This window comes from Diadema antillarum, unplaced genomic scaffold (genome assembly GCF_040938485.1).
Source record: "Diadema antillarum isolate AM-2024a unplaced genomic scaffold, OU_Dant_1.0 scf00000036, whole genome shotgun sequence".
NCBI lineage: Eukaryota > Metazoa > Echinodermata > Echinoidea > Diadematoida > Diadematidae > Diadema > Diadema antillarum.
Genome location: NW_027270925.1, coordinates 4,898,016 through 4,920,000, shown reverse-complemented (window position 1 = coordinate 4,920,000; position 21,985 = coordinate 4,898,016). Strand labels below are relative to the sequence as shown.

Genomic DNA, 21,985 nt, shown 5'->3' with positions numbered 1-21,985 from the left:
AAGGATCTCTTGCATATTTCTATCGTATGTTGAAACAAGAGACCCGCGGGTCTAGCGCTCACCTGAGTATCGCAAGTTCACCTTTCACGCAGTCACTAATCTAAATTATTTACAGCTCCACCAAAATTTGACCAGGCATTCTCAAGTAGAAGATGAAAATGTACAATAAAGGCCCAATTTTTTTAAGATTCCTTAATTTGGGGGGATTGGGGCCCCCTGGGGCCCTCTGGGTGGGGCATGGTGCCCATTTTGATAAATTGAGATCCTGACCCCCTAGGGATGCTACGTGCCAAGTTTGACAAAAATCCATCATGAGGTTTTCAGGAAGAAGATGAAAATGTACAATTCAGGCCCCCATTTGGACCCTTCCAACCACCCCCCCCCCCCCCCCCACCCAAGAGGGGCACCCCTGGATCTCCTATGAACAAACTTGAAACTACAGTCATTAATGTACTCACTCATAGTATTATCTCAGCTCTATAACTTCTGATTCTAGAGAAGATTTATAAAGATTCCTTCATTTGGGGGGTTTGGGACCCCTGGGGGCCCCCTGGGTGGGGCATGGTGCCCATTTTAACAAATTGAGATCCTAACCCCCTAGGGATGCTACCTGCCAAGTTTGGTGAAAATGGGTCATGGGGTTCTCAAGACGACGATAAAAATGTACAATTTAGGCCCCATTAGGACCCCTCCTCACCCCCTCCCCTGGGTCCCAAGGGGGGCACCCCTGATTCTGCCATGAACAAACTTGAAACTACAGTCATCAATGTACTAACTCATAGTATTAACTAAGCACTATCACTTCTGGTTCTAGAGAAGAAGATTTTTGCAGAATCCTTAATTTTGGGGGGCTTGGGCCCCCTGAGGGCCCCCTGGGTGGGGCATGGTGCCCATTTTAACAAATTGAGTTCCTAACCCCCTAGGGATGCTACCTGCCAAGTTTGGTGAAAATGGGTCATGGGGTTCTCAAGAAGAAGATGAAAATGTACAATTTAGGCCCCATTAGAACCCTTCCCCACCCCCCTCCCCTGGGTCCCAAGGGGGGCACCCCTGATTCTGCCATGAACAAACTTGAAACTACAGTCATCAATGTACTAACTCATAGTATTAACTTAGCTCTATCACTTCTGGTTCTAGAGAAGAAGATTTTTACAGATTCCTTAATTTTGGGGGGTTTGGGCCCCCTGGGGGCCCCCTGGGCGGGGCATGGTGCCCATTTTAACAAATTGAGTTCCTAACCCCCTAGGGATGCTACCTGCCAAGTTTGATGAAAATCGGTCTTGGGGTTTTCAAGAAGAAGATGAAAATGTAAAAAGTTTACGCACGACGCACGACGGACGACGGACGACGGACGACGGACGACGGACGACGCACGACGCACGACGCACGACGCACGACGGACGCCGGACGAAGGGCGATCGCAATAGCTCACTTGAGCCTTTGGCTCAGGTGAGCTAAAAAGAAGCCTTAGATAGCACCAGAGAGCATCTAGAACCCTGGGAATTTCGCGCTTCGCACACATCAACTTTGAGTCTCCCGTTTACTTGGGGTTTCAGGCGGGAGAATCTCCAGATCAGAAGGTACTTTGGGTTGGAGTCTCTGTACATGTATGTCAGGATGCAACAGGACTCTCTGAAAAAACTTACGACTTGATTTCTCTTTGCTCAAAAGGAAATATTATTCTAGCAATAAATGGAACAGACAGTACTGGTTAAAATAACAAAAAAAAATATGAGAAAATTTATACATAATGCACAAACAGACCCGTTCATTTAAGATGCTGATGAGAACAAAAAATAGCATATGTACATTACTTAATGTACAGACTACTAGTACACTTCAGAAGAGGTACTCTAATATAGTGTGACAGTACTGAATACAATAGTGTGATGCAAAGTCCATAACTATTCACTATATGCTACATTGTGCTCATGATAATTTGAATTACATTGATGGAAGATGTACAGCAGAGAGTTGACATCTGTAAGAGACTGCAACAAACTTCTTCACAATTCTAAGAAGAAAAAAAAAAACATACGCACACACTCCTTGTCCTACACTTGTCCTAGTTCTACTCTGCTTGGAGGAACAACAGAGCATACTGTCACTGGCAACTAAAACGATAACAATAAAAAAACAAACAAACAAACAAAAATTGCCGATTCAGGTTTTCATCAACCACGACTCTTTCAAATTTACTGGAACAACATCATTCATTCACATGCGCATTCTTAGGTGTGAAGATAATACAATGTCCATTTACCCCTTGTATCATTATAGGTTTTCCCTCCCAATTTCATCAGATTTGCATTCTATCTAACAATGTGATCATTCAAGTTTGAGTGAATTTGAATGACCACCAAGATCAACATTCACAAGGGTAACTAGTTCAACCAATATTACCAGCATGCGATTTCATGAGTTTGTCAAATAAACATGCAAAAAAAATGTCCAAGTTAAAAATTCATGTGCAATGCATTCAAAAGTCGCATCAGCACTGCTGTGAAGGACGTTAAGAAATTTAAGTTCACAATAAGGCAAACATTTACAACATATGGGCAGTGTTTTTCATTGTTGCTTATATACTTTGTAGTTACTCATCTGTTTGAAAATGCAAATTTAATGTATCTTGGAAAGGGATTTTTACCTTACACTAGCTAATAGCTGCTAATGGCACATATAACTCCACTTTCATAACATATAACATGTCACATTTTATCTGTACACGATTCAAGCAGCTGGTAGAGTATACGTGAATATCTTGAATACGGACAGAAAAACTGGGTGAAGCATTCGATAAATAGCAAGACTATATTATTGGAGATACCCTTGAATGAACCATGAGAGTACAGCAGTGATCAATACTGTAAAAGTGGAAATTTTCGCGGTGTTGAAATTTTCGTGCATTTCGCGCAACCAGAAACTAGCACGAAAATAAAAGCACGCGAATATCTTTGCTTGCTATAATACATGCCTGTGCGTGATGTCTTGATTCGGCAGAATTAAAAACACGCGAAACTCTTCCGACCCGGCCAAGCGCGAAAAATTAGTCATGCGAAAACATCCACTTTTACAGTATTGCTTGAATTTTAATGCCTTTTTATTAATTCGAATGCAAATCTGATGAATTTGGGTGTGAAAATGTGTTATATCCATACAATCCATAATCCATACACTGGTGTGCATCATATGCAGTAACAGAAGCACATTTCACACACTTGCAAGTACTTGGTTTGCAAGTTTGCAACATCAGCCACTTAGATATAAATGTTCATTGTTTCTTGCTTTCCCTCTCCCCCCCCCCCCCCCACCCTCTCTCTCTCTCTCTCGCTCTCTCACTTTTTGCTCTACCTGGGAGAAATATATATATATATATTTTTATTTTTTTTTGGACTTCTGTGTAGTCTTCATGCTTAACCTTTCATCCAACAAACACACATAATATATTCACATGCACACTGACACACAATCTTTTTAAGGTTCTTTCTCTCTAGTTCAGTATATCTATACCCCCCCCCCCCCCCCCCCCATCTCTGCCCCCTCACTTGCCCCAGAAGTCCTTCTCTGTGTACTCATTGTCCACCTTGGGTCTGTCCATCTCCTCCTTCAGCTGGTCCATCAGCTTGTTGGAGCGCACCCTATGGTAGACTGCCCGCACCCCGTAGATGATGATGACGAGGACGACAATGCCGCCGATTGCGATGAGGACGATCTGGCCCAGGGTCAGCCCGCTGTACCTGTCGATGTACGCTGGGTACCACAGAAACAAATATTGGGTAAAAAGCATGGTTAGACTCGTGCCACTCTTTGACTCCTATTCACTGAGAGGAAGTCTTGAGACACTATAGAGTACCACAGTGTGATGTTGTAGCCATTCATTGCCATGGAAACTGGTTCTAAACATCCTCACATAGCCTAAATATCTGTGACACAATGTTTGCTGACCATGCTTGAAGAAAAGACTGTGACATCATGCATCACTTCGATACTCTACTGCACGCAAAGCTCATCCCAATGTACAGCTTGCAACAATCACAACTACTGTGACACCAACTTTACAGCCTGAAAGGTATAGTAGTAGTTTCACCATGCTATGGCAAGGCATGTCACTTGTGATGCACAAATATTACAAAGGCATTAGAGTAGAAGAAATGTGTTTATGAACGCTAATGAAAATAAATGTGAGGTCTCCAGTTTGAATTTTGAAAAACAAACACATAACTGTCAGTTATTAAAGGGTGTGTACAGTTCTGGTTGAGGTGAGGATTTAGCTTTTAACGTTTTGCGAGATATTCAGAAATCACTCTATGAGATGTCAAAGAGCATGCAATTTTAAGGGGTATCAAAAGTTTATTTGACGGAAATTGGTTTTGAAATGGCTGAGACATCCAAAAACAAGGTGAAACAAAGAGATCGTAATAAAAGGGGTGGCCTGTCGCCTTTTATTATAATCACTTCTTTTGATATCTCAGCCATTTGAAAACCAATTTTCATCAAATAAACGTTGAATCCTTCTTAAAAGTGCATGCTCTTTCATATTTCATAAGAAGTTTCTCATTATCTCATTTAGGAATGTTTAAAGCATGAATCCGCACCTCAACCAGTACTGTACAGTCCCTTTAACTTCCAAGTTCAAGGAAAAACATTGGAAAGACATACACAGCATCCAAGTTTGTATGAAATTTGCCGAATACAACAGTTTAGGTAAGCAAAGCGGATCCTTTGCCAGATACGTCTTTTCACTGGTGCAGGTGTCTGTATTTGCACAGATGTGTGCCCTTGACAGTGACATGTTAGTATTTACTACTGCCTTTACACTAGTGTGATGAATGTGAGCAATACCATGTGACCAAATCATGGTTCTACTAGGTTAATTATAAATTCTTGGCACTTCTCAATCCCTTCTTTTTTCTTTTTTTTTGACAATACCTCTTCATTGAAAAAGTTCCTAAGGTAGCATACTATACCTTCACAACCATCTTCATCACTGTTGTCACCACAGTTGTTGACAGTATCACATATGAGGCTGACATCAATGCAGCGACTGGTGTTGCACAGGAACTGTGAAGCTGAGCACGGGGCTGAACATAAAAATGTATGAACATAAGATATGTATGCAATTCTTCTGCATGCATCTTCTAAAAGTCTTAATGGCAAGGGAGAGGACTGAGAATAAATTTGTGTGATGGCTTGAAATAATGACTGATTATGATAAAAAAGAAAGAAAGAGAAATCAGAAGACAGTAACATCTTCCACTCCCAGAATGACTTGAGGGTTCATGCGATATGATTTAATAACCAATATTTTTTCCATCAAAATGTTTGCTTAAGAGGCACTATCATTAAAAAAAAAAAAAAAGTTCACAGACTAAGGAAAAGCAATTGTAACAGAAATATATTTGAAATATTGTTGATCGGTCCTTGAGGTTCTAGTACTGCTGGCTTGCAGCTGAACTAACTCCATTATTATCTACTAAGCTCATGATCTGCACATGCCTGCCTGATTTGACAAGGCCTACAACATATTTGGCATATACAAGCTGTATGCTATTGGAAGTGATCTGGTCATTGTTCAGTGTGACTTGAACACATCAATATCATTATGAAGAACAGAATCCAGATCATGGTAAAGAAAATGCAGAAAAGAAGGTAAATTCTGAACTTATTGCATAGTAGAGGACACCTTCTGAATGAAAAACATGAACTCATGCAGTTTAATGAAGTACCTAACAGTATGCTTTAGTGTCTTTTTGTGTCCATGTTTACAACAAAAAATAATGATGATAATAATAAGTAGGAGATAATGAAGACTGTCCATCCAAGTACAGTTGTCATTCAATTTGCCTCAGAGTTAAGTGGTGGCCTGTCAACATAATCACACCATAAAATTGTACACTGCATTGTAGAGTTTACCCATCTACTGTGGCCACCTGTCTAAACTGGTCACTTATGCAGTTTTCCATATAGTGTTACCCAGCAATTGGCAAGTTTGAATGCTGCCACATTAGCATATTACCTGGTATCTCACTTCAATTAACCTTTCATGAGTAAACTTTCCACCAACTAAATACAAAATGGATGGCAAGAGTCACAGCTACCAAAAAAAGTGCATGCTGCCATACTATCAGTGACCGAACCATGCACAAGTCAGATGTCACTGGAGGTCAAAGTATTTCTTTGCTCCCAAAAGACTTGGCACATTACTATTGTACAAGAGGCTGACTAGACATACTGGGAAGTATAGTAACCTTTCTCTCTTATCATATCCATCTATAGATTTTTTCAATTGGATATTGATCAAATTGGCAGGCCACCAAACATGAACACGCACACAGTATTTTAGAGGACAGGGTCTGTTCCACTCACGTTCTTCAAAGACTGTGTAGAGGATTCCAAAACCCAGAGCTACCCCTGCATCATCTGTCCTGAAGAGAAATGTAACGTTGCTGGTAGTGGATTCCACATCCTCCAGTCGCTGTCTGCCACACAGTTCACCAGTTATGGGTGTGGCTGCTTCGGTGTCTCCATCGAACACTTGCAGGCTGTCCACACAAGCTCCTGCAAATGTGGACATTTAGATCAGCCATCACTTTAAGCACTTCTACTTTGGAGGTATCAATCTGCTTTGGCTTGGATTACAAGACAATTCATCTATACGATGATTTTAATCAAAACCACAAAAACACAATATATTTCACTACTGTGTCTAGAATATTCTACCTATTCTGTGGCTCAGTGGATAACATCCAAGTCCCTCAATCTTGACGTCCCTGCTTCAATTCAAGTCCACTGGTTGTTGTGGTTGTGCCATCAGGAAAGACACTTTATTCTCATTGCCTAGTTTGGGGGGAGGGTGGAAGGGGACTTAAAGCCATTGGCTGTATGGTAGCTTCTTCATAAGCACTAGTTCCTTAGTTGTCACATAAAATAAATTCAAACAATCACAATCATAAACATGGAAATTCAGTGATACTAGTGAAATTGACTTACACATCCTAATTTGCAAAATATTACACATGTACAGTCGTAAAATATGTACATGTATGGGTCTCAGTTCATTAATGCAACTCTTGCTAAAAAAGCAAATTCTTGTAGCAACAGCCAACCATGGAGCAGGAGTCTTGTCATTACCATGAAACTTGCCATTTTAGCAAAACTTGCTATCCTTGTTACTTTATATGTAATAGAGCCCAGGGGTCCGTTTCAGGAAGTCTTATGAGAGCTTTTCTTCGCACACTTACATGTGTCAGAGACTTCATGAAATGGATTTTAAGGTGTCTTATAGCTACATATGAGTGACTTTGGCCATTCTGAGATTTATGTAAAGACTTCTATGTGATGACTTCATGATACAGACACCAGGAGTCAGACACGGCAAGGATGATCAGACTTTCTTATCCATCAACATGGAATGAACTACTGAAGGAATGAAATCACACCATCATACAAAAAATACACAGCAGGTATAAGTGATCAAACCTGCTATAAATCTGCTGTACTTTACTCATATTGGGCATGTTTATGATCTTTTTAACTTCACTTTTTATGTATGATTACATCTCTACGCTTGTTTGGAGCATTGTGTTTGATTTTATTGTATGACTACAAGTAGGCCTACATGTCTATAAGCTGGGCTTCACAAAAATAAACTTCTTTTTCTCTGATGGCCCATTTGGGCGGCTATAATCTTTGAATCTGAAATTTTGGTGGCCAAAACTTAGGAGAACTATAAAAATTCATTATGAATTTTAGTTGTCCTATTCAGCCACCAAAAGATAAACTTTTTGGAAATTTAATGGCTGGACATCAAATTTTAGTGGCCCTGGGCCACCGGGCCAATGCTAATGTCGAGCCCTGCAATAAGGATCTACCACAATGACCACAATCCTATCCGACCACCTAAAGATACACTTTTTGGAAATTTGGTGGCCCGACATCAAATTTTAGTGGCCCTGGGCCACCGGGCCACTGCTAACGTTGAGCCCTGCTATAGGGATCTACCACAATGAGAGGTCTTTCCTCCTCACCATTGACTTCCTCTTCAAGGACAAAGCGGTTGAACTGCAGCAGCAGCTTCTTGCCCGGATCTGTGGCCAGGACTACATTGCAGTCTTGATTATTTCTGTAGCTCAGGCTACTGTCGGGCTCCACTAGACCCGTGATGGCAGCCTGTAAGGTGGTGTTGCATGAGTTGTACAGGTAAGCTGCATGGGGAATGAAGGAGTGTAGATAAAGAATACAAGAAATACTTCGTGAATTGAACTACAAAGTAAGCTCATTCATTTTGATACTTATACCCATGAATGACCCAAGATTAAAATTGGTACTTGGGTACACTAGTCGCATACAGTGTACAGCTGTATATGCCATGTATCCATTAATTTGTCCCGACAACAACCAGCCCACTTGAAATGCTATACAACATCCTGCTCAGTTCTTTGCAACCCCCCCCCCCCCCAGAAAAAAAACCCTGCCCTTTTCAACCCACAGTATTGCAAACTAACCACAGTACAATTCATCACATTCATATTGAGAATGCACGCAAACACATGTATAACATAATTTTGCCATGCATGGGAGTCTGCTGGCATCATACTGTGACTGACTGTCCCACTGATGGAATAAGCAATTGTGACTGATATCATTTGAATCTGGTATGTTGCTTCTTTCTTTCTTCCTTCCTTTTTTCCCATTTTGAAGTCATAAAAAGGGAAGGATGTACATTACACAATGTACTTCAGTGCAATACTTTATCAAGTTGTGATAAATACCATGTACTTAGTAAAACAGGACTTGGAAAATATGCTGACACTTCAAGTCAGGTTCAAGACTCAACACTGGACGAAACTCAGAATTACATTGTGCATTATAGTGTATGTCACACATGTAACTTTGCATTGTTTGTGTGCCTCTGTGAAAAGAGGATCGGTTGGCAAAATCTGGCGTTTTTCAACATGTCTGTAATACTTGGAACAAGTTTACCTGTGTTCACTGATCATCACCATCAAGCCAACAAAATGGCTTGGTACTGCATGTGGAAAGGTCATCCACATTAGATTCAGTTCAGCATAGTGATTAATGTTATTAAGAAGAATACACATACTTGTACGTAGCTAGAGAGATAGCTACGGTAGTTGGCATTTGTAAAGAGAACCAATACTCAATACACAGTAGTTCAGTGCCACTGCACTCATTGTGCAATATCAAAATATCATTCTAGATATCTACCGGTGATTGCTGTAGATCTCTTCAACAATTTGTAAGAAAAAGTTAAACATTAATAGAAAATGGTGAAGAAGTTGATAACATTGTCATTATTAACACTAGTGTAACACTAACAGCAGTAAATTTTAGACCCCGACTAGTTTCTAGACTAGAGTAAAACAACCAGTTTTTGGACACTTAAAGGGTGTGTACAGTTCTGGTCGAGGTGAGGATTTAGCTTTTAACATTTTGCAAGATATTCAGAAACCACTCTATGAGATGTCAAAGAACATGCAATTGTAAGGGGTATCAAAAGTTTCTTTGATGAAAATCAGTTTTGAAGTGGCTGAGATATCCAAAAACAAGGTGAAACAAAGAGATCCTAATAAAGTTGTGGCCTGTAGTCTTTTATTATTATCACTTTTTGGGATATCTCAGCCATTTGAAAACCAATTTTCATCAAATAAACGTTGCATCCTTCTTAAAATTACATGTATGCTCTTTCATACTTCATAGGAGGTTTCTCATCATCTCACTTAGGAATGTAAAAAACATGAATCCCCACCTCAACCAGTACTGTACAGCCCCTTTAAGCTTTTCTGCATTATTTGTTCAACTCAAATAATACATACAAAATTATATCTACAATAACCTATGTTAAATATATCAAACTACCTTTTCTCAATGTTGATTTTGTTACATAATTTACATCATAAAATTTCACAAAAGCCACAAATATTATCACTTTGATAATCCCCAAGAATTCAGCCGGCCTCTCCAGAATTCGGACACTCGCTATGCACGTTCAATGTCAACGCGTGAACAAGGCCGCTGAAAAATGCGCCGCGGCATACCTTGTTGGCGCAAGTTTGCATCAGGAACGTTGCGGCACTCATTGGTGTCCGAATTCTGGCGAGTCGGCACATGCATTTAGTCAGAGAGATTTTGATTTTCTTTTGCGTTTTTGAGGAAACCATCAGTGATCACACTCTGAGCTTGCGATAAGCAAAAAATCTCACAAAAGATCGGCGTATTTCTCAACTTTTAGCGCTTTTTCGGCGACCCTGATTCTTAACACAGGACTTTAATTCGGGCACAACTTGGAAAATCGCACCGATTCTGCGTTTTTGACGCAAAATTTGGGATTTTAGATGGATTTTTGGAGGTGACTAAGGCACTTCATTCACAGTTGTGAACAACAGCCAGTGCCAGTGTGTGAAATGATGTCATATGCATGTGTTGTGATAATAGAATTGATATTATAATACATAGAAGTGATCATAGGTGTCTGGATTCTGGAGGCCGGCCAAAAACTTGGGGTTTTACTCTTATTAGACATTGCTTGTTTTACGTTGCAGAAAGTTTGCTTCCAGTACAAGACTCAGGAGTGTAACTCATGAACTGAAAGCCTGGCCTGTGGCTGTGCTGACGTGTCCGACTTCATCTAATTTTAATATGTACTTTGGCATTATTGGGTCTGATGCCGTGAATAGACTGAGATATAAACTTACACTGTAGTCTATATACAGAGTCAGAGAGCTAGACTCCTTCATGCTACGGAGTCCTAGTCCTAGAGACCTAGCTAGTACACTAGTTCTATTACACTGCAGTTACAGATTTGTACTAATTGTAGTCAGCAGAGGTCGCGTCGCGTGATAGAATAGTAGCAGTGTAAGACTACATCATTTTACATGCAAGGGACTACAGAACGGAAGTGTTGGATTTCTACACCGAGCTCATAACATTAGTGAATATGTCTACAAAATGCTCATGAAATTTTGCACTTTTTCGAAATAAGAAAACAGAGATACCTACCAACTTCTATTGCTGATGTAAATGACGAACATATTGCTACAAATATCGTGATGAACGCAATCATTTCCTGGCCCAGCATCATTCTACGTCGCGTTGACGGGATCTTACCGAGGAAAACAAATGGCCGTCTTGAATAATCTATTAAATCAAAGGGGGGTAATTTCTAACCGAACGGCGGATAAAAGTCAGCTGTGGTTATTGTGTGGTACCCTGAAGCTCTGACATTCAAACTAATCGAATATGCCACTTCATAAATCATGTTTGATGTAAGTTTACCCAAATTTTATTATATGGAAGAATTATATATTCGAACCATTATGTTTGTTTCCAGTGATGTACGCTTTGAATGATCTCCTCCCTAGTATTGAAATGAAATTGACTGATTGCCATGCAACACCAAGCCGGATGCTGTGCATGCATGTAGAAGCTGCGACGGGCTATGCCATGGGCTATGCTAGGCACCGCTAGCCATGCGAGAGATGGCGAATCGCTCTGGTTAGCTGGCTGTCCCGTCTGATTTTGGTATCAAACTATCCATGAATAGTGTACAGTTTGATGCGGATTGTAATCACATCTTGTTTATGTTTATTAATATACATATGTCTAATTGATGCATTGTTTGTGCGACAATGGTATACAGGGGCGGATCCAGGAATTCCGTAAAAATCGAGGAGCGCCTTTACAAAATTAAAGGGGGGCTCCCGCCCCCATTTGTCTTTTTGTTTCTTTTGCTTTAACAAAAAAAAAAAAAAAAGGGGGGGGGGGGTGCGCCCGTTGCGCTCCCCCTCGATCCGCCAAGTGGGGGCCAAAGTGGTTACACCCTATGTATTGTACCGAAAAAGTGGGGGGGGGGGGGGTGAGCCCCCCCCCCCCCCTCCCCCGTTCTGCTGGCCCAGTATGAATAGCCAAATAAATGATAGTAATGATAATGATAATGATAATGATAATGCTTAAAAATCTGAGTACGGTAATTGCCTACTTTTTTAAGTTCAAGGGCAGATGTCAAAAGTCACCACAGTCTGTGGGCCTAGTTTCAACCATTGCGAAAAGAAGAAATAAAAGCATTTATAAGTGAAGAAAGACTGACAATGAAGTATTTTTCGTTCTTGTAGAGTACCCTGAGAAGGTTTTATAGTTTTAAAAAAATGGATCCTTTTATGATAAGGTTGTCAAGGAAATTCATTTGCAAAAGTTCATATTAAGCTTATAATTTTTTTGTTCACGATTTAGATCTTGTAATGAAATCATCACTTTAACAAAAGCTCACTGTAGCAAAAGATAATCACTCAAATATCTCTTTAATCCTAGGTTCAACGTGCACTGAGGCGCATCATCGCATATTTCGTCATCAACGAGGCTATAGGCCTACGGATCAAAGCTCATAAAACCTCGTTATCCCACATACTGTATGGATCATGCAAAGGCAACTCGCAAAAACAACACGATCAATGAAAAAAAAAGAGAAGAGGATGGCAGAAACGAGGTTTCGCCGAAAAATTGATTTCCAAGAAGAAAACGCCCTCGTTCTCTCCCTCCCTTCCTCTTTCCCCACCCTTCTCTCCCTCCCCTCTTTCTCTCTTCTCTCCATCTCTTGCCTCTTTCCCTCTCGAGCTCCAATGCTCAAGCTCTCCATTTCTTGTCCTTGTTTCTTCCCCTCTCACTTCTTCTTTCTCTCCAGTGCATTATGATTAGATGCATCTTCGTTATCTTGTTATTGTTTCGCTCATTGCATTCATACCTCTCTCTCCCTCATGAGCATTCATTAGTGTTGCATCGACATCTCAGTGAGAGATAAAACAAGATGACCGGATGATGTTCTTGCTGCGTCTGACGCGATTAAATCATTTTGAAAATCAATTTATGTGCTCGACTGACATGTGCGTTATTGGTGTGATGGATCCGTCATTTTGATGAACGATAATATCAAACATTATCGGCTGGAAAATGAAGTTTGTATATCACAAACACTAATGCAACGTGGATACTCATTTTGCATTTGTGATGTACAACTATTGAACACAGTCGTGTGGAAAGTGGATATTAGTTTTATATATATCTTTTTATCTCATACGCAACATGGATACTCATTTTACTGCCTTCTGCTTCTTAATAGGCCTACTCTCAAAATATCTATTCAGGTGTGCGCTGTCAACAGTTCCAACGGGTGAGTGATCTTACTGATTTTCCTTTCCCGCTGTAAGAACACATGTATCACAGTGTTTATCAATGTTCAAATCAGTTTCATTAAATAATACAACAAACACAAATCCGTGTCACGTTTAATACAATGTGAACACGCTTTACGATAGATAGGGTAATTTAGACATATTATAGGCCTATTGTGCTTATCAAAACGAAAAGGTGTTGTTTTAAACATAATTAAAGAAAAAAATAACCACCCTCGAAACTATTCTTGAATAGCACCCTTTAGAAGAAGCTCCAGCATTCTTTCCTACTCTTTTTTTTTTCTTCTTTGAGTTCATGGATCCTGCCCTGATAACATACTTCATATTTTGTGTTTGTTTTGCTCTTGAAGAATGCCTATGTATTTGCAACTTTTATATTTTCACTTCACTGATATTGATGTATTATATACACCACTTGACAAGAATTATTACAAGTGAAATGTCAAAATCACATGTTTAAAGTGCAACTTGAGTGATGTACCAAGTATGACTGGATGAGTAGTGAGAATTAACGAGATATAACAGCGATTCTAATCCCACTATTTAGCTATATGGTTGACATGACTGATTAATCAGTATCAGTGAATACAGACATTATATCATCATTCAGTAAGATTATTTTAAGTAGGTGTCTAGTCAAACTAGAATAACGAGATTGATCTCTAGATTTCTAGATGCACCCAGTTGACCCTTTCATCTAGTCAAACTTGAGTCGACTGCCAGATAGAATGACCATAGTTTGATCTATGACGTATGAGTTTTCTTCAAATTGTCTGCCCTCTGTTCAAATGAAATTTGTAAGATCGCAACTGCTGATCTATATTAAAGAAAACTCATACACCATATCATATCGTCACCCCTCTGCTTAATGATATCTTCCTTTCATTAATTGATCTAGTCAATTTGACCGAATGATTAGTTATTATATCTGACTGATTATCTGGTTAAATCTGACACGATCATTAGTCAGATAGAATAACTAGACTGATCTACAATAGTCAATTTGACTGGATATCTTAGTTGCACCCAGCCGACCCTTTCATGTATAATTAGATTTGACTAGATATCAGTCAGATTTGACTAGGCCTATAGCTTTTTAAGAATGTACTGGTATGGAAGAGATAATCGTTCCTATATGATGCCATGTTACCAGTGACTTAACATTCAGTCTCGACCTTTCCTTTGTATTTCTTACTTTGTTGTCATTTAAGTTAGTCCTGTAGTACACGTATCTGTTTTAGTCTTCCAGTAACATTAACTTCAAGGATATACCATTGCACAATCAAATCATCCAAACTGATAATCGTTGTACCGCATCTCCCGCATGATCAAAGTGACACTGCAAAAAAAGAAGAAGAAATAAATTGATTAATTGATTAAATAAAAAGATTAAAACAATAATGAAATAAAAATCTAAAACATATTTTTGTCTATGCACTTACTGTTGTTCATTCCTATTTCGAAATTACAGTGCACATGAGTCTAGTGAAGTTTCCTCTTTAAGTGCTACATTGTTAAAAACAAAGTGTTTATTTTGTTGTCAGACAACTCAAGAAATCCGTTGAGTGCCGTTAGCCTTTGATCAAGGCATTCTATCAGACCACCTTCTTTCTATGCGAGGAATTTGATACCCATGCAGTACTACTCGTGCATGGATGTCTAATTCCCCGCCTATCTATATCTTTTCATACCCGCCTTGATTGAAGGCTAAGATAGGGCGCTTGCATTTTCCATCATTTAATTACAAAGTATTTTATTCATTTTATGAGTTATTGTTGTTATATAAAGTATTAGCATTACAATGTGTATTATGCAGATAAAGACACAAATATTCAAATGTGAATGACGCGCTTCTTAAACATAACAACAAAAACGAATCCATCATCCAGTGGTCCACTGCGGAGCTTGACATGGCGGAAATATCCAATCAGTGTGAATCAAAATATTTCTGTTCCGCCCATTTCCAGTGTATAACGTTAAGTGCTATTTCCACTCTGTGCAACCATGAGTTTGATAGGCTTGCCCAATTCAACCACCTCGTCCTACATTCTACATTATCGTTGATAAAATCACATTTACCAAGACTGATCGATTTTACGATGCAAGACTTTGAAATGAACAAGAGTAATGTAACGGTCATCACTATAAACATGAAGTAAGTGTAAGAATGAGGAGAGTGATTGATATGAAAATAAACCTCTTCATTCTTCACAAAGCGATTTGTTATCTGAACAAACATTCATGTATATAATATATACATATTACGGATCCATTATTAACTTCTTTTTTTGGGGGGGGGGCAACAGAAAAGCAGACCTAAAGCTGTTTGTATTGTTTGTTCATTTTCCATCTGAGAGATGGCTGGATAGTCCATATTCAGCTACGTTAAGCTGGTCTTCAATGGGGTCCGGTTGGATGTGAGGTGGGACCACTAAACACCGAGGTAAACACCCTGCTCTCAATGACTTCTGTATATATAACCGTCAAATCATCCCATAAAGGGTAGGCTCCCCTAGGCCTATTTATACTCGATGATTCAAACTTTTATCTTTAAATGGCCAAAAGTCACGCCAAGTAAGTTGTATTCAACAAATAATGAAATAAAAGGCATCAAACTTTTGCAACAAAAATGAACAGAGAAAACTCTACTACATACATATTTGAATTAATGACGAATTTGCCTTTCATTTCACCAGATTATATGCTCGAAGAGTGCAACGGGGTGATATTCGTGGGACCTACCACCAGTTTTGCCAGTCTCGTAATTTCGCAAAGGGCCGACAGCTATCCGAACGATGTCGAGTGTGCAATCACCATTCAGACGAACGAGTCGCGGTTTCTCACTCTGACATTTGCAGATTTTGAGGTTGAGGGCGACCTTGAACGCATCTGCTTTGATGCTCTCTGGTTTTTAGACGGAGTTGCCGATGCTTCCTTCAATATGGCTCAAAACGGTATGGCATTTTGTAAGGATATTATGTAACATGAAAAACCCTGGCGGCGACTATCATAGTTGTTTTCTCTTTGATTTGGAAAAAAAATGTAACATTATCAATGTTGGGAATATTCGCTTTTATAGTAATTGTTTATAGGCCCTAATGTTCACTGTTATTTGAAGTGTACAAAACTGTAACATCACATTATCTTACATGTTATAGGCATAACGATCGCGAGCGTAACGTTTTTGAATTTCAGGTACTCAATATTGTGGCCCTGGGGAAAATATCGACAACCTCGCTTCCAGCGGATCTACCGTCACTCTTATGCTCACAACAGATCAATATCACACTGCACGTGGATTCACACTGGTTATTACATCTTTTCATGTGGGTGAGGAATCCTAGTTTTGTTTCAAACTCTTCAGTACTCTATCTTGGAGATGATAATGCAGAGTGGAGCTACAGTATTCCTGAAAGTCAAGGTTATGAGTATATATTTGGAATTAATTACTCATCTGTATAGTCCAACAGCAATTGCTGAAACCTTCATGCTCATATGAATCTCAAGCCGATTTCTATGAAGTACAAGTCTACTGTGCATTCATCCGTGACTTCACTGCATATCATTCCATTATGCATTTATAACCATTTACCTGTGAAACAAAGAAAGCTAAAATATAGTGATCACAAAATCATTGTTATTCGTAAATATGCAAGGAAAAAAAGAAGAAAGCGACGACGAAGTTGTGTCTTCATTTACAAAGAAAATATACAGATTATAGTAACATTCATGGCTATATAGGACTCTTAGCAAGAATAGAAAGAAAAGGACAAAACTTGAGTAAGTTCTCTTCATGGAGTAAAAGAGCACTACATGTATTAAGTTAAAACTTCCTGGAGCAGTATCAACAAAATCATAACTTCCTTGAGCAGCAAAAAACAAACAAATAAACAAGCAATCATACAATCAGAATCTTGGCACTGAGTATGAAAAAAAAGCTACAAAGTTCTTAATGTATGGATACCCGGATTCTACAGGGGAAATATTTCTGTATTTTGTTTCTCAATTAAAACCGAAGGAGTCTGTACCGAGCAGGAATACTCGTGTTCCAACGATCGCTGCATCGACAGACGACTTGTGAATGACACGTGGGAGAACTGTGGCGATGGCAGTGACGAAACAATTTTGGGTGAGGTCTCGTTTTTTGGTTCTATTACCCAGCATCTGTACCGAAATAATTTGGATTATGATAGGCAGTGGAGGATCCAGAGGGGGCGCACTGGCTGGGCGCGCGCCCCCTCGTTATTTTTTGTTAAAACAAAAGAAATAAAAAAGGAAAAAAATGGGGGGGGGGGCCGGGGGGCTCCTCCCCTTCACGGAATTCCTGGATCCGCCCCTGTTTAGGTGAAGTTCGCCCAAACATAATAGACACTTTCTGTAATGTATAGTCAATGTCGCCTAAGGCTATATGCAAAATAACGGGAGAAAATCCTTCGACGTACGTGAATTTCGATTTATATTCATAGATGTTTAGATCCATCTGGGATAAAATTTTCTTCGACTTCGCCAGTTTTTCGACTTGTGCGGGATAGACCTAGACGAGTTAGGTTTGACTTGATTAAACAATACGTTATGGAAGCCCCTTCTCCTACAGCATATATAGTAAGGAAGCATTTCATTCACGTGCTTCCTTCGGTTAAGCTCCTCCGGCAGGAATTCAACATAAGTAGTTGTTGCTTTATATGGGGTAAGCCTCCGGCACTGCGAGATAACATTATCGAAACTGTCCATTGTGTGGATTCAGAGAATGCATGACGACTGGGAAATACGTGTATCTTTCAACTACTAATTTTATGACATCACAAAACTACAGAGGGTGGGACGTAGAATTACTAACAATTCATTAATCATAACTTTTGACAGATTAGTTCACTATTATACACGTGTTGTATAGGAGCCTTCTTTTCCCGCATTCAACCGAGTCAACATAATTCTATCTGGGGACACCTCTTTCAACATCCAAACTACTGTGTCTTCGTGTCTCGGGAATAATAGAGCAATGCAATGCGTGTATTACGATACTGTTGTAGTTATTCCACTAGTATTGAAAAGATTACATCGTATTCTAGATTATTGCTTTCAAATCAAACTGAGGTGACTATTAGTAAAAAAAAAAAAATGCTCGTTAAGTTTTAATAGCTTGTTTAGTTTATTTTGGAAGAAAGCGTTTACAACTTGCAGCGACACGTGTATGATTGTTCTCCCCTTTCGTTGACATTTACTTGCGTGAAAATTCAGTTTTTCGGGTCGTTGTCGTCGTTGTTGGTTTGTTTTACAACACAATAACGCATTTGGATGGATATACAGTACATTTTACTTCAAATTCCTTCATTTTTTATAATCGCATATACTATTTTGTGGTAGGACACACATCAGATAGGGCACTGTCGTAAAGGTAATGCATGAGAAAAATAGGAAGACTCGCGCAATGATGGTAAGACGATTGCTGACCTACGACCGCCTTGCTATAATCTTCTTTTCTTCTTTCTTTTTTTTTCCTTCTTTTTTTTTTCCATCCTAGCTGACACTTTCACTAATGGGGACACGGGGAAAGCTTCACAATTTAGCGACGGACTGATAATCGCTCTAGGCGTGTGTGCAGGCGTCTGCGTGCTCCTGATACTCGCAAGTACGGCGTGCTTTGTCTACCTCAAGTTCTGCCAGAACAAGCATCAAGATCACCATGGCAACAGGAGAGAGACAGCTGCCCCGATCAGGACAGTTTTTCGACGCACGCCGCGCGTAAGACACACGACGGCAGCACGTGACTCGGCGCAGACGATGAATGCATGGATGTAAGAGAGAATGGTGATATAATAAGCCAGTTTGGAGTCAACTCATGGGCACACTGGCACGAATGACCTTTCTGTTTTTTCTCTGTCGGTTAGGGGCACTTGACTCGATTTCAGAGCGACATAATTAATGCATAAGCTTTATGTAACAATTTATGGGATTCATGAATCCTGTTAAAGAATGAACTTGCGTAGACCACATGACCAGAATGATCCATCAATTAACACTTGGGAAAGCATACATTTCATTACTATTTTTGCATTGAATCTCTTTCAATTGATATTGCCAAATATCACTTTTGTGTCAGGTGGATGTGCTGGCAAGCAGCATTTAAAAGGATTACATGAGCAATCATTACACCACAGATGCTTATCCCAGTGAATTTAAAAACAAACATGCCTGTGGTAGAAGGACCTCTTTCTGCTCATGCACAAAGTGGAACTCTGAACTGGTTTATTTCATCGAACATTGCAACCACAGTATGTACACCCCCCACCCTTGAGTTTTACTCTGTAGTTCTGAACATACTCATGTACAACAGTTTGATAGCAAAACAAGTTAACTATGTATATAGGTGTACTCCATTCTTGTCAAGTTGAGACGAGAATATGTGCGATTAAGCCTGCTTAAAAATAATAAGAAAAAAAATGGGATATCTTTTAATCATAACTTCAAGAATACATTTATCTACTTTAATGTTAAAAGTGAGGTACATGTTGTATTCAGGGAAGGGTTTTATTTTGTTCTATCTGATGATGGACTTGCTTTGATATGTTTAAAAATGGCACTTAGCCAATTTTGCAATCAAATTCTTCAAATATGTGTGTATATGTATGTGTGTGTGAGTGTGTATGTTTGAGTGCGTGTGTGTGTCTACAAAACAACAAATTGAAGAAAGCTTATAATTTGCATTAAAAAAATGAAAATACAAATTAACAATGATTACGTAGCTAGTTAGAGCAAAAATTATACAAGTATTTCACCACTAGAATGCAAAAGAAAATGGCAAGCATGTTCAGATTTCAAAGGTAATCAATGACATACTGTGCTCCTTCATAGGGTGCAAGGTATGAAGCATCCATGGTATTGTAGTACGTGTACATGTACTTAAAAACTTGGATACAATTTTGTCTGTTTCATTTTCAAAATGGCAATTTGGTCCATGTCAGTTTCAATATGACAATCACTTCTGGGTTTTTTTTCTTTTGTGTGTAATTGTGTCTATATCTGAGGATAATTGTACACATTTTAGGATTCAGCAATGAAGACACAAATAGTCTTAAGAGTCATTATATAATTTGACATCACTGTATTTCTGGTAATGATGGGAGTAAAAAAAAACAAAGAACATAAGGGTCAAGCAGAACATATGTCGCATCATGATTAACAATATTTAATTGCATGATAAACCATGGTTACAAATAACCAGAAGGAAATATCTATTAAAGAAATTTGAAAAGTGGCTTGCATGTGTATTCAATCTCAAACACATGCCAACACATTTAGAATCAGAAGATAGTAAGAGCCATTAGCAAAAAAATATATAGACTGATTGAATGTTGGTCTTTTTTTCAAAAATAAGGAAAGCCAATAGAAAGCATTTGCATCAGTATATCTCAACAATTCATGTGCACCACGTATCAAGACATGCACACTGATTACAGCAGCATACAATGTGTGAAAGGGCATTTTTTTTTTTTTATCAATAAGCATCTTTGCATCACTGGAAAGTCCTTGGTTTATACTAGTAACTTGGCAATTAACAGAGTACCATTGTAGTTACAATGCTAAGAGACACAGACTTATGGATCAAAGCCATTTACTGCATATTCTGGGATAGGAAGTTGGGGGAAAAAATCTTCACTCACACTAATCTGTAGTTATAAAAAGTAAAATATCGACTTCACAGTATTGAACAAAAAGCATGAAGAATAAGGTGTAATGTAATAGTAATCTTCTTGCATTACACACTGCTGGCTTATCTATAAGGACATTACAATGCAGGTCATGCAGCTGTTACTGACCCAATTTACTTGACAGTATCCCAAGTTCTGTCATTTAATCTAGACTGATTCTTTCTAGAAGTCTCATGCCTTCATACAAAGCAAGACACAGTTTCTATTGTAACTGAGTATGAGCTGGAATTAAACGTTCACAAACATGCAAACCTCTTTTTTAAAGGTGAAAATTCATTGTTCATTCTTTTGTTTTGTACATGGTTTAAGCAGCCTATTCTATGTGCGATCGGTCCTTTACATCAATCATTTCTATCTACTTTACTTGGTACTCTTATGCATTGTGTATATCACATCAATAACATTAAGACAGCTAAAGGTAAACACATTCAGTAAATACTCATACATCTGAATCATCTCCAGATTTCAAAATCCTAAAATGAATGAATTAATAGACAGGGCTACCAACATTCCAACATCAAAATCGATCAGGAAGGTCCCAGGGAGTGACTGGGGAGATGCTCTTTCTTTACCAGCAACTCAATTGGTGAAATGAAATCCCAAACCAGGAAACCTTTGTTCTGTTGGACATGATGAGATTCCTCAGTTTTCAGGGAACTTCCTGGAGAATAATAATGCAATAATAATGTCTATCTTTCAAGGGTAATTTCTTCACTGTTGCCACTGCTCTACCAGAGGGCCCTGCCATTATTATTACCCTAGCGTTTCAGTTGCCAGGTACCCATTTATACACCTGGATCGAGAGGGACATGGTGGGTAAAAACATCTTGTCCAAGGACGTTAGTACTTAGCGGGAATCGAACTCATGTCCTCCAGTTGGGAGTCTGGAGTCTTATCCACTATGCCACAGCACCCCCACTGGGGAGAATCAGTGAGACTTGGCAGCTATGCAAAGGGCACTAAACGCAGAGTATGCAAAACTTTTCACTCTGTCTTTACCAATTGGGTACCATGCCAAAACTTCTTATCCATACTAGCTGGAGTTGTGGAACAAGATAATAATATCGCAGT

At 39.1% G+C, this 21,985-nt stretch overlaps 1 protein-coding gene across 1 annotated transcript; it reads right to left on the bottom strand.

Annotated features, from left to right (window-relative positions):
* Nucleotides 1-3,541: 3,541 nt before the first annotated feature.
* LOC139745565 (neuropilin and tolloid-like protein 2) lies at nt 3,542-11,130 on the bottom strand. Its single transcript, XM_071655962.1, has 5 exons — nt 11,020-11,130; nt 8,028-8,204; nt 6,367-6,558; nt 4,968-5,081; nt 3,542-3,750 (listed from the first exon to the last, which is right to left on the bottom strand). The coding sequence occupies exons 1-5, from the start codon at nt 11,099-11,101 to the stop codon at nt 3,542-3,544; spliced, it is 774 nt and encodes a 257-aa protein (XP_071512063.1). The 5' UTR covers nt 11,102-11,130.
* Between the last annotated feature and the right edge of the window lie 10,855 nt (nt 11,131-21,985).